This window comes from Lepidochelys olivacea (genome assembly GCF_965140295.1).
Source record: "Lepidochelys olivacea isolate rLepOli2 genome assembly, chromosome: 2".
In the NCBI taxonomy this organism is placed as follows: domain Eukaryota; kingdom Metazoa; phylum Chordata; order Testudines; family Cheloniidae; genus Lepidochelys; species Lepidochelys olivacea.
The window spans coordinates 98,222,232-98,236,581 of record NC_140412.1 but is presented as its reverse complement, the minus strand read 5'-3'; the positions used below and the strand labels follow the sequence as shown (position 1 = coordinate 98,236,581).

The 14,350-nt window shown below is 37.2% G+C and overlaps 1 protein-coding gene across 2 annotated transcripts in view; it reads left to right on the top strand.

Annotated features, from left to right (window-relative positions):
- Nucleotides 1–14,350, top strand: part of RTTN (rotatin) — a 143,523-nt gene that overhangs the window by 20,123 nt on the left and 109,050 nt on the right. For both annotated transcript variants that reach the window (XM_084619019.1, XM_084619018.1), the window contains exons 10-15: nt 1,356–1,471; nt 3,507–3,677; nt 5,685–5,897; nt 7,303–7,415; nt 10,121–10,247; nt 12,724–12,849. In XM_084619019.1, the coding sequence (XP_084475145.1) occupies nt 1,356–1,471; nt 3,507–3,677; nt 5,685–5,897; nt 7,303–7,415; nt 10,121–10,247; nt 12,724–12,849 (866 nt within the window). The remainder of the gene's footprint in view (nt 1–1,355; nt 1,472–3,506; nt 3,678–5,684; nt 5,898–7,302; nt 7,416–10,120; nt 10,248–12,723; nt 12,850–14,350) is intronic.

Genomic DNA, 14,350 nt, shown 5'->3' with positions numbered 1-14,350 from the left:
CAGCAGCTGTCACTTTGGAAGCTGCCAGCCTTCCATCTCTGCTCCTTTTGTGGCCACTAATGGCTTAGCGGCAACTCTCATGTACAGCACATCTGCAGGCTTGCTATTCCACATTTCTTTGCTCCCAGATCCTCAACTGTAAGAGTACCATGAAGCCCTACCTCAAAGAGTCACCAATAGGCAATCCACATTAAGCAGAATGTAACCTTCTGGTTAATGGGGACCAAGAAAAGGAACTTACAAAATGAAAGAGTAAAAAAGAAGTAGAAAAAAGGAGTAGGGGTGGGAATGACAAGGCAAAAGATCCCAGATTGAAAAAGAACAGGAGAAAGAAAATGGACCAAAAAAAATAAAGAAGTCTGTGACTGTAGCTTGGGATGCCAGGAAAGGGCATAGCAGGATTATCCATCTACCAGCCTTTGACAAAAAGTAGGGAGCTGCTATCTTAGTACATAGGCTAGTGTGGAAACATGCATCCTATGTTGAAAACAAAACCACCAAAAATGGGGAGATAACTTTCTCTCCTGCCTATTCAGGTGGGATGTTTCAGGCAGATTTATCCCTGAGCTAGAAAGATCAATCAAATAACATCATATCCACAGCGGTGGTAAAATGTGTCTGCAATACTACACAACTTTATACGTAAACATCCTCATATAGCCAACTGAATTTATTTGGCAAAATTCCTGTCCATGGTAAATATACATTAGCCTTTTTTTCCAGGAGTGTCTTCTCTAAGGAACTATTCCCTAGTTGTCATTTAGGAGTTCACCCAAGGTTAGCAATGCAACGTCTGTGTCTTCACTGGGCTTATAAAAATGCTAACAGTAGGCACAATAATACACTAGAAATGGTGTTGCTGTAACTAGAAGAAGGAATTTATCATTTCAATAAGCTGACCCTTGTGAATTCAGGGTAGTTAAAGAATCCAGGGTGGAATGTGACTTTTTCCTCACAAGAAATGTGAGTGGCTGGCTTTAAGTAGTCAGTGTCATCAACTAGCATATGAAGAGCTGTCTGTAGTACAAAGAATGAAACCGTGTCAAGATCTGAACTGTGTGTGGGGGGGTGCCTAGTACTTTTGGTGAATAGTGAGCTCTCTAGTGCATTAACTGTCAAAATGTTCTTTCCAGAAAACAAAGAAAAAGTAGACGTGATTCAAAGCTATTGCTGGATGTTGCAGTGGTGACAATTGATGCTAACTAAGTAGCATGAATGCACAAGAAAATTAATTTTACAGATGTTCAGAGTTAAAGTATTCCCTGGCTGAAAAGTGGCTGTTCTACTAACATTAAATCATTTATACACTGTTTACAATTGAACTGCTGTAACATCTTTCACATTTGCATTCATAGGCAATAGTAGAGTGACAATGCACATTCTTGAATTACTTGCTGAAGATGTGCTTCTTATTGGTGATGCAGTATCTGAAGATGTTTGGGAGGACAACAGCCTCTTTGGGTTAGAGTTGGTGAGTCTGGAAAGTTTCTTATCTTTAGACTTTGGTCAATGGTATTTAACAGTTTGCCTTTGCTGTAGACATCAGGCATTTTCTGTACTGGAGGATAGCCAATTCTACTGAACTCCCCTTTTTCAAACATTTAAACAGTCCAATAATTACAAAAAGTTGATATTGCTGGCATGTTCCTCTTATTTTAAACTTTGATATGTATACTCCTCCTCTACTAGAAATATTGAAGTCATAAAAGCTTAAGGCCAGAAGGGACCACTAGATCATTTAGTTTGACTTCCTGTATGTCACAGGCTGCCAGCACTATCCAGCACCTGCGCATTAAACCCAAAAGCAGAAATGAGACTGAAGTAAATGAGACCCACAGGGAGAGAATAGGAGGGATTAACATGCACCAGTGCTAGAGGCCTTGCAATGGCGGGGAAATGATTAAATGAGATATACACAGACAGTCCTGGTAAGTGACCCACTTTCTCATGTGCAGAGGAAGGCAACAACCCTCCAAAGTCACTGCCTAACTGACCTGGGGAAAAAAATTATGAACCAGAAATGCTTAAAAGTTTCATGGGCACTTGGTCTTCTGTATTTTCCTTGTTCTGGTCACAGCTTGACAGCCCTGCGAAAAGGGATCCTATTTTTTTCTTATTTCAGATTCTCTAGAGGAGAAAATTGACTTTGGTAATCCCGTCAAGAACTAGGAGGAGATGCTTCAGTGCCTACTTTTGTCCTCTACCCATGTTTCTGTTCTGTCTTTTTTGTTTTGTTTTGTTTTTTGTATTTCTGTTCTCATTGCTGTTTGGAATGCTTCCCAATTTTTTGTGATGTGGATTTAATTAGTGTGCTGTTTTCCTCTTCCAAGTCAGTAATGTAAATCTAATTGATTGGGAAATAGGGGGCCTGATACTATGAATGGTCACAGGCTCAACTATTTGTATCACTAGCAGGGATGCGACTGTTTTTTAGGAGTAATAAAGCTTGATTCTACCACTGAGTTAATATACTCTTCTCATGTTCCTAAACCAGGAAGTCAAGCTACTGTATTAGTGAGCCGAGGAGAAATAAATTTTCTGTATTTTTTCAGATGAGTAGGAATCCTTTTCATCTGGCTATATAATAACTGTGGACAGTGTTTACTTTAGAAGAATTATTGTTCGGTTCAATTACTTGTTTCCTACACATTTCCTTGCACTTTGGGCATGTTGACTCAGATTTATACAGTATTTGTTAATTGCTTAGCACTAATTTACTAATTTTCAGAATTGATCAGCAGCTTTCATGTTTACAATAACCACCACCTTCTTAATCCAGCACTGTGAGTAGTGAAGAATAAAATGAGTTATATAGCTAGGTATCAGATATCGTTCCTACTTTCCAGATTCTAGCAAACCAAGCTTTACTAATGGTTCACAATTCAATCCATTCCTCGCTCTCTCAACATCCAAAGAGCTGATCTCATCTGATCTCCATTCACCAGTGATTGTATCCATTCATTTTCTGCGCTAGACTTCTAAGCAGTTCCTGAAATCTCTTATTGTTTCCTGTTAGGGCCAGTAGACATAACAGAAAGTTTTGATGTTCTCAAGACTCTCTTTTTTACTTACTAGGATAAAGTAGATATTCACAGGTTTAAATTAGATCCCAATGTTTCTAGTATTGAAACAGACTTTAAAATGTATTTATACAAATATTACAGAGTGATAGAAGATTAAAACAAGATGGGGGAAATACTAATTAGATTCTTTTCTTAAAAAATAAAAAAAAACCCAAAACTCCAAATCCCGAAACTGGTGTTCAGAATCTCTAAATGTTCTAGAACTTTTCAGCCCATTTCTGTGTAAATGCTAAAATACAGTTCAACTTGTGTTATATTTCTGGAAAAGAATAATAGTAGAATGTTGACACTTTGCTTAGTTGTACTCCTTATATAAATATTTCACTTTTGTTCTTGTAAAGGTCCTGCAATAAGAGAGAATGATTGGTGATGATGCTTTTTGTTGATAGGAATTTATATTGTATCTTTTGTTTTCTCTTGCAGAAAGATAAGCTGCTTATGGTCCTGGGTTCACTTGGAGAAACCATATCTTACCACAAAAGTAACATCAGCTCAGAGCAGCCTGAGCTGATGTTAGTGCACCACAGAATGGCATTTATTAGCATTTCACTTTTCAGCATGCGACTGTTGCAAACGCTTCTCCCTGTAGAAAAGGTGAGGGGGAAACAAAGTTAGTAATGAACTGAATATTGTTAATGTTTTTACTGATTTTAAAAAGTAGTCTTGTTTTGTCTTTGAATACTAGGAGAGTACAAAGAGGTTCTTTCCTAAGATGAGTTTGGTTGTTGGTGCTGGTAACAAAGCTTTGTTGGCAAGAAAGGAAACCTGGTGAATTGCTGAGGTCGTAGGATAATGGAATAGAGTAGCCACCTCCACAGTCTTCAGTTTTTAAGCTTGTACGGGCCTTTGGCTAAGATCTGTTGCAGTTTTCAATTTCTGCTAAAGATAGAATTTTTTTTTGGTGAACTTTTTTCACTTTTTTTTTTTTTTTTTTATAGAACCCAAGGACTTCCTTCCTCTCAGCTCCTGAAATGAGAACACAAGTGTGGGTGGGTGTGTTGGAAGGCTAGGAAGAGGCATGAAAGTGTCACATTTCACTTTGGGTCATGATGTACTTTCATGAGCAGTATGTTCATGAATGTCTAAGATGAGCAGTAGAGGTCCTGCTCTGTATAACAGTGAGCAGGAGCAAGTGGCTTCGGGCAAGAAGACTCTCTGGTGGGAGTTGGCCATTGGAATGTTGGGTGGAGCAGCATTATCACGTAAATAGTACTTACTCTTGAAGGTTCTTTAATTCATCGTGACTGCCGCTAGCACTGTGCATTCATTATAGATTAATTATTTCCAAATACCATACCTGGAATCATATTAGATCAGTAGATTAGGTTATGCAGGAAACAGATATTAATTGTTCTAATTGTGTGATTAGCTTACAGAAGGTTTATTTGCTTAGATTGATTAACTGGGTAAGCCTTTTAAAAGGATACTTATACAAAAGCATAATTTTATCACTGCCGTGTTTTTCAAGCTATTCCAAGAGTTGTGTGGTTTGCGAGACTATGCTGCCCTCTGCTTGTTAATAGCAAATTGAACGCTGTTCAGATAGAATTATTTTTGCTTTACTTGCTCTATGTATTAAGGCACTTGAACTTTTGTCTGATGCCTGGACCATTATGTGCCATGATAATACCTTATATTTTGCAGTAACCTTAAACTTTTACTGTTTGCAAAGAATTATTACATCATGATAAACAGCCCTGCAATTATCTATAAATTGTAGGCAGTCTAAAAAATTGGAGCTCTGTTTAGGAATGGAATCTTTAGAAACCCTGGGAGTTTTTAGTTTATATTTAATGACTTGTCTGTATTTAAACAATTTTTCACTGCTTTGTTCTGCAGTGTAACTTTGTTTTTTTTCAGAAGTTTTGCAGCTTAACATTCATTGTCTAGGAGGATCATTTAACTGATACAAATATGATTTACCATGACTTGTATTGTACTATTTAACGTATATGCCTTCTCTCTAGTCCCTAAAAATTGTAGATATATCAATTTTTGTGTAAACACTATTTTCATTACTATCATTTTGAGTTCAGCAAATGGTTTTTTTGTTTATTTTTTTATCTTGTATGTGGACAGGAGTTGAGCAATATAGCTGTCAGACTCTGAATTACTAATTTGAGCTGAGTGACCACTTATTGCAATTAGAGCAAGTTCTCATCTGGTAATATGTTGCAACACCATACAATTGTAAAGCTGCAAGTATTTTAGGGATTATAAAGATACCTGTAATGATAACATTATAAAGGGCAAGAGGCTACAGAAATAATTGAGTCTGTGTTACCATCTGGTGGTTACTCATTAGAGACAATTTAACAAATTAGCGGAGGGTCCAATCCCAGGGCTGGACTATGCATATATATATATTACTTTAGCACAGACTTTTATACCAAAAGGCTATAGGCTCCCCTCAGTTTTTCCTAAAAGGTCTCCATCTGTTCAAATTTGTAGAATCCTGAAGTCAGTTTTCAGATTTTTTTTTTTAAATACTAAATAGCAGCATTGAGGGTTGCACTTGTTAAATAATTCAAAAGCTGAATTTAATAGCTAATGTTTATACTAATTTTTTCCTTTTTTTCCTCCCCCTCAATTTTTCTCAAGGCTAGCAAAGTGTTACCAGAGAGCTTGGTGACTGCTTTATTTCTTCTTTCCGTGGACATGCCCTTCTCCTTGGAATATCCAAGTATTCATGAATCTGTTGCAGCCTATTTGGAGCAGATGAATTCTGAGAACTACAGTATTTATAAACAAGCTGCAGAGGCTGTCTATTCAATTGACTGCACCTGTAACTTTATGATGGATGTCCGTAAGGAGGTATTGGATTCTGGTACAAAAACTATATTGAAAAGCTGTTTGAAAATTAAAAACGAACGAAAAACTAGAGACCAAAATATTTAGGTGTGAGAATATTCATTGTTTTTTGTTGATATGTGTACTTTGTTACCCTCATGTCAGAAATCAGTTTCACTTAATATCAACCACAAAGTTGAGAAAATCTGGCACATGCAGGAGTTAAAAATAAGGGGTATTGCTGTGTGAATTTATAACCAGAAAGGTCTGAAAGTAATTAGTAGTATATTTTAAGGAAAAAATGCTGTAAAGTAATTATGCACTACTTGAAATGACTTAGAACATTTTATATTCCAAGCAGTCCAAATAAGATGGCACTACCAACAAGGTAAAGATCTTTGGACACTCATTATGCTACGAATCTTGAGAGAGAGATCCTTATTGTCTTCATGTGTTTCATGGACATTTACTCTGTTAGGTACTCTGAAGTCCTTAACAAGGAGACAAGGAATAATGTGTTTTATAGTGTTAAATGATTTCAGTGTGGTACTAACCTATCTTCTTCCATTACTCAGTGTAAAGTTGTTCCTGTTTGTACAGACTACTACATTCCTTGTTCCATTAATAAAGCCAATAGAGAGAAGCTACATCAGGCACAGTCCCAAAGAAGTGTAATGTTATTTCTGGACAGAAGTATCATCATGTAGTTAGAATTCTGAGTTCATTCATCAGTTACATACACAGATTCAGAAACTGAATTTATGTCCTTGTACTTAACATTCAACTTAACTAGCTCTTAAAATTAAAGTTTAAATAATTTGTATTTAATACCTAACTCTGAAGGGTTAGCCTTAACAGATGTACAAAAACATAATATTTTATGTTTTGATGAGATTCATAAAGCTAGTTCTAGTACAGATAATCTGGATTAATAGTGTTATACTTTATAGACCCTAGTTAAGAAAACACTTATTGATCTTTACTGTAGTCTTGAAGGAAGTACTTCATTATTAAAATGGCTTAAATATTAAGGGCTTAGGAATATTTTGAGATGCTCTGATGTGTTATGGTCTTAATGCTGCAAAATGATGGGCACCCTCAGTTCGTATTGAAGTTAATGGGACTTGAGGAAGTTCAGCACCTCTGAGTTATTTAGCAGCCCACAAGCCCATAAATGTAGGCATTTGTACTCGCTAACATGGACAATTGATCACATTGTTGTAATTTGTTTTAAAAGTATTTAATAGTAACTGTAATTTGTTATCCTGGTTAACCACATGGAATAGTGTTGTTTTCATTGCAGAGAGAGACTGAGTCTGGCAAGATGTAATTGGTGGATACCACCAAATTTTCTAGTCCTCAGAATGTACAGAAGTAACTTATTTTTTAAATTAACATTAATAATTGCCTTTTATTTTTTATTTTTTAGGGAGAAAAACATTTCTTTGAATTAGTGGAATTGGCAGATCAGGCCCTAAATAGTCTTCCTTATCATCAGCACTTTCCATTACTTCAGGAAATCATCCATGTTTGCTTGAATATGTAAATAAATTATTACTTTAAATTATTACTATTTTCTTTGTATAGAAGAACTGTGTCCCATATGTTGCAGGTGAAGTGTGGACTCTTTACTCGTTCTAGATTATGGTCTTGTTCCCATCCTTAATTTATCCAAGCATATCTTAAAAGAAAAGAGATGTGCAAAGTTTTGTCACTAAACTAGTTAAAAAAAGAGAGAGAGCATTAGGATTTTTTTTTTTTTTTTTAAAAAAAAGCATCTCAAATGTATTTGAAGGTCGAAGCCACCATTTTAACTCTGACATTTCTTGAAAACAGATTAGAAAGTAACTTTTCAAGGAGACTTGTTTAAGGACAACTTGGCATAATTTTGCCTTTGAAGCTTAAATGTGATAATGAGGATTTTGGGGAGTGGCCCTTAAAACCTTTCTGGTAAACAGTATCTCCTGGGTTGTTGTCCCTCCTTCCCCTTTTGACTGACTTCTGATCTGATCCCCATTTTGGATATTTTCCAGAGATATATATATATATATATTTTTTTTTAACTGCAGTTGTTCTGCTAGAGAGAACTCTTTCTTATGTTGTAAATTCCAATGGGAGCTTACTTACCAAATATCTTTTTAAAGCGTACAATAGGTAAATACTTTCTGCTAGTCTGTGGTTCCTGAAAAGGAGATTCTGCATTGTAGCCTTGGTATGAAATTCAAATTTAAGCTAATTATACTTCAGAATTCTTTTCGTGGCCAGTGGGTATCAAAGACTGGGGGATGCTGTGCCTCACCAAAGAGCCTTTTGTGGTCCCGCCCATGCTCCACCCCCAGACCATCTCCTGCTTCCTGTTGGTGCTCTGCGGCTCTCCCCCATGGCTGGAGCCCTGGGCTGGGGCAGGTGCCAGCTTGCGGCCAGGGACTCCGGGCGATGGGAGCTGGTGCTTGCGCTGCCTGCCCGGTGTTTTGGGGTGGGGGTTAGGAGCACGCCACGCCTCCCGGCACTCTGGGGCTGGGTGGGGGAGCTGTGTTACCCGCTCGGTGCACTGGTGCTGGGGGCCGTGCATCCCGCTGAGTGCTCCGGGGTTTGTGTGCAGGGGAGTGTGTCGCCCACCTGCTCAGCACTCCGGGGCTTGTGTGTGTGTGTGGGGGGGGGGGGGCGCGGAGGGTGCCTCTCAGCGCTCCGGGGCTTGTGTGCGGGGAGGCATGCCGCTCAGCGCTCCGGGGTTTGTGGGGGGAGAGAGCGTGCCACCCGCCTGCCTAGCATGCTGGGGATTGTGCAGGGGCATGCTGCCTGCTCATCCACCCAGTGCTCTGGGGCTTGGAGGGGATCTCTGCAGCTCACCTGGGGCTCGGGGCATTCTGGCGGCCCGTGGCTGTGGGGGGTTCTGTCAGGGGGTAGCAGGGTGGGATGGGCAGGGCTTTGAGTAGAAGGGGTGGGCTGGGCTGGGGGCTAGCCACCCTGAGCCCAGGTTCACCCTCCCCCCATGATTCTTTTCATTTTAATATACATAGTTTCTTTGGAAGGCTGTGGTTTCTGAGAATTGTGAGCAAGTTATAAAGGCAGGAAACAACAAATTTCATAGTCTGAAGAGACATTTCTATTCATGCTGCCTGTCAGAAAATGTGAATTCCACTCCTCTATTTTCTGCTGCTAATTAGGTATATCTGATAAACATTTATTACTGCAAGTGGATTTGCCACTGCCTATTAGTGCTAAGCAATCACTTAAAAAAGTTGTGCTCCTTTTTTCAGTATCCATTGCAATTTTGAGATGTGCTTCGTGGAAATGGAAGCATAGACTGGCCAGGTTCACTTTTGTTTCTGGTCATTTTCACTTCTTGGTCCTTGTGCATTAGTGCAATGTCATTTTTTTTCATATTCTCTGTGTATAAATAAAGTCTGCTGCAGTTTCCACGGCATGCATCCGATGAAGTGAGCTGTAGCTCACGAAAGCTCATGCTCAAATAAATTGGTTAGTCTCTAAGGTGCCACAAGTACTCCTTTTCTTTTTGCGAATACAGACTAACACGGCTGTTACTCTGAAATTTGAGCTGATAGCTCTTCTAGGAAAGGTTCACTTATAGAAAAAGTTTACTGAAAGTATTAATAAAGACACAAACATATTTTTGAATCTATATTCAAGTAATTGATCTGTTAAATATTTATTACTGCAAGTGGATTTACCATACCAATTAGTGCTAAGCAATCACTTAAAGTTGTGCTCCTTTTTTCAGTATCCATTGCAGTCTTGAGATAAGACTTTGTGGTTTTAGTTATGTTGGCTCACTTATGTGTATGTTGTTTTGATCATGTGCCAGATTTATACAACTTAAACATGATGACTAAAATGTGAAAAATGTCACAGCATTTATACATTTTTCAAACTCCCCAACCAGGATTACTACTCTGATCATCTATAGTGCCACATTACATCAAGGAAAACTTAAGTGAAATGTACAGAAGTGAATATCAGTATTATAAGTTGCAGTTTTACAACATTGGAGGAAAATTCAAAATGACCTCTGAACTCTATATTGAGTCATTTCCTCTTCAAGATGATGACTGTCTGTACTTTAAAAGGAATGTTGCCTGTGTGCCCTGCAGTACACTGGACATAATCATAAATTTTGCAGAAGTCCTCCATGTCTTACTCTGTAAAACAAGCATGTTTATCAATGTGGTACAACAAACAGTATAGCCGCTAATTTATCTTGGATATTTAACTGTTTCCACTTGTAGCTGGAAGTCTGCCCAGGCTAACCAATTGCTGCAGGCAGAGAGTCAGAAGGTGCTTCTCCATCTGTTGTCCCATCCTCTGCTGAATATAAAAACTGAAGCTTACCATTGCTGTCTGGAAATTGTTAAGGTTAGAGCTACATATGGGTTTTATCATGTTTTCTTTGAAGAAAATGTGGATTATTTTTTTTTGTCATTTATCTGTGATTTTACAGTTTAGTCTGTTTCCAGTCTGCTATATGTTGGTCTGGACTTGAAGATTGATGTTTTATTTGTAAAAGAGTGAAGCTGAACTGGTTTGGCTATAGATCGTACTAGATATAGTGGCAGGGGTTAATAGAGTCTGGGATTCATATTGTGTGATAAATCCAAACAATGTGTTCAGCTTTTTTCCAAATACCCTCTCAATATCCTGCATGTCATTAATTTTACCTCCCTTATAACAGATTAAAATGTGATATTTAAATTAATTTTAGATCACAAATGAGTTATGCAGTCTAATTAACTTGGACACTGAAACTAGACTGGCTAGGTTCACTTTTGTTTCTGGTCATTTTCCCTTCTTAGTCCTTGTGCGTTAGTGCAATGTCATTTGAGTTGACCGCTCTTCTAGGAAAGGTTCATTCATAGAAAAAGTTTACTGAAAGTATTAATAAATATACAAACATATTTTGTGAATCTATATTCAAGTAATTGATGAAGAATCTCTTTAAACTAATAGATGACCTGAAAAAATAACATAAATTGCTTTGTGTCCCTTTTCGTCTCTGACTTAAACACCTGTTTAAAGTGTTTAGGTTAAGACTAGTCAACTTTTTTGTGTATGTACCTAATTTTGACTTTAAAAATATCGGGAATATTAAATCTTCTCTTCATTTTTCTGTGGAAATGTTATAGATGACTCATACATGTGGATTGATAAGGAGTTTCTTATCCTTTAGCCAAAGGGATAGAGTTGTGAGTTCCTTAAAACACAGCTGTATTCTGAAAAGTGACTAAGTAGAAATGGCAACTTCTTACTTAAAAGCTTACTCCCTGCTTGTATTCAGAGTTGTATTTGTTCACTTTAGTTCACTTTATTTGTTCATTTTTACTGCTTTTTACAATTCTGTCTAAACGTTAACTCTTCCAAAAGAACAAAACTGTGGGCAGAGAGAACTATGGATTCTTTTTCTCTATGAACAGAACTGTTTACTAAGTTTCAATTATTTATATTTGTGCAATCCAACTGAAGGCATTGGTTGTACATGCGTGTCACTGAGTGGCTAATTTAACTTATAATATATGTGTTACTGGGGCTGATGCATAAGATAGAAAGAACGCTAGTTGAGTTTCACAGACAGCAGTTAAAATCAAACATCATTGTACTTGTAAACAGATGGAAATCCTCTAGAAGCAAATAACCCCCCTCAGTTTCTGCCTTTGTCTTCCCTTTGCACAGTGCCTAGCACACTGTGGTCCTCGTCTGTAACTTATGCACCTACGCATTACCACAATACAAATGAGTTTCAAACTACTATTTTAAATCACATTTCACGCTTCAGTACCTGTCCTGAATGTTTGCATTAAATATATATTCACAAAAAAACAAAAGTTTAAGGAGTTTGAATAAAATCAGGTAGCTTCTCAAACGTTTTTGATTTTCACTTTCATAGTATCTGTGATGTCGTAATCCTACTAATTCTCCACTTATCCATCATCTAGGGTAGACAAGAACTAATTTTTTTGATACAAACAACAAAAGAACAAAAACTTTTCTCCAGGTCATGCTCTATATTTTAAAGAGTAGTAGTCTATTTTTTCCTTTTGTAGGGCACCTTTAAGGAATTTTGGTGAAATTCTGTTCCTATTGTAGTCGATGGTAGTACTCCATTGACTTCAGAAGAGCCAGAATTTCTTCCTTGGTCTGTCTCCTCTCTCCCCCTCCCCGCCATGTTTTCTGATACACGGATTATATTTGTCTAATCTAGCTTTTGCAGAGTTTGGGAAAATAATATGCATACTGGGTGAGATGCATATCGTATATTTAGTTTATCTGATTCTTTTTACTAAATCTTCTTTTAGTAGTATAGTAGTATACTATAAAAGTAGTATAAACTTTTCTGTAGTTTTATATTTAGGAATTTCACATGGACCATTCCAGAAGGTTGAAATGCCATTCAGCCTTTGAAAAGAGTTCATGAAGGATCAGTGTCTACAGCCTACTTTGCTTGGGATTCTCAGTCAAGAGGCAAAGGTGTCTACTTCCATAGTGCTCCACTTTCAGGGACTGTGGTCCTCCTGAAATGGTCAGGAAATGCCCAGTAACCTCAAATGAGAATTGAGGTATCAAGTTGTCACAGCAGGAAAGGGAGATAGCAACAGCCTGTCAAGAATAAAATATTTGTATTGTCATATAAATTTATGGAGCAACAGTAGCACCAACGTCTATTCTGTAGCTCCTGAATGCTTATACTTTGCATGGCAATTGGGGCCATTTTAGCATAGTATGCTTATGTCCTTATACCTGGAACACACAAAGTAAGAAATAGCATCTGCAAGAAATGGTATAGAAATAGGAACTTCTTTGAATTTTGAAATTAACCATTTACTTTTTTTTGTTCTAGGAATGTTTGGGTATCCATAATGTCACAAAACCTGTGTCTTCTGTTTGTCATGGAGTTCACTTTCTTCTTCATCCAAAAGTTTTATATGAAATCTGTACATTTGGCCTCCAGGAGTCCCAAAATGAGGTATAATGTTAAAAAAAATCTTATGGGTTGACATTTATGCATGAAGGAATGATCCATCTCATATCCTCAGTGGTGTTTTCAGTTTTCCATTGAGAGATGGAAAGATAATTTTAACTTCAGGAATTGTAACAAAAGAGTTAAAAGTACCTTTTACTAAGAAAATAATAATAAAACCGAGAAATAAAGTTATTAATTACACTGCTTAGTTTCTTACATACACAGCTTCTCTGTATATAAAGTTGTTCAGTAAAGGATTCTTTCCTGTACATGTACTAACATACAAATGAAATTAACCTGGTTTATATGATTAAATAAAAACCTCCTCTAATGCATTGATTTTATTTGGAAGATATAGTAAAGAAGAATATGTTTTGTTTTTAATCTTATTATCCTGACTAGCAAAATATCAATTTGCAAAATAATACTTTAAATACTAGTATAATGAAGTCTGTGAAGTGCCTATAAAGTTTAGTGAAGGGGTAAATGGATATTCTCTGAAGAATAAAGACAGTATTTTTTTAAATGTTGGTTACCCTTTGAATTTGTATTAACAGCAAATAATCTTAGGTCCTGATTCATCAAACACTTCTATGTTTGCTTAAATTTAAGCGTGTGAATAGTTCTGTTAAAAGAAAAGGAACTCCCATGTGCTTATAGTTAAACTTCATGTGTAAATGTTTGAAGGATTGGGTTCATAATTTGTATTCATTCCCTGGATCTAATTTAGAACTGCTGTGAATAAATTGAAATCTAGTTGAAATCAATGTAGTTGTACCTACTTTCTAGCAGATTTGGATTTGTACTGTTGTCTGTTGATGGTTAAGGATTCCCTTAAAACTATATGCAAGCAACATTTAACAGCTTTCTTTAGCTGCAAATTTGCTGAAAAGCATTATTTCAAAGATTAATATCTTTAAGAAATTTAAGTCAAATTTTGTTGGAATATATACATTTTGTGTGTGAGTTTTTTAATATTGTATTTTCTAAAAGAGCAAGTACTGTAAAAGCTGTGTTATCCGGCACTTTATCAATTGGAAAGCTCTAAAAACCGGCATTTCTGATATCCATTAAAAGTCCAGTTGGTGCGGGGCCGGCAGGCTCCCTACCTGGCTCTGTGCGCTTCCCCGGAAGCGGCGACATGTCCCTGCTGCTCCTAAGTGGAAAAACGGCCATGGGGGATGTGCATTGCTCCTGCCCTTCCCCGAGCACTGGCTCCTCAGCTCGCATTGGCCAGGAACTGCGCCAATGGGAGCTGCAGGGGTGGTGCATGTGGGCAGAGATACTGACAATTTTGGGGAAAAATCTGAGTCAAGAAATGAATAAAAAACAACCCTTTCCCAGGAAAAGTACATTTTGACAAAATAGCATTTTGTCACATTCATCACCAGCTTTAGCTAGTGGTGTTGTGAAATGTGAGTGAAATACAGGTGTTTGCATTGTTTGTGAATCTCTTCCTTCAGACAGTCCTATTGACAACTCAAAACAAAGTAATACGATGTTG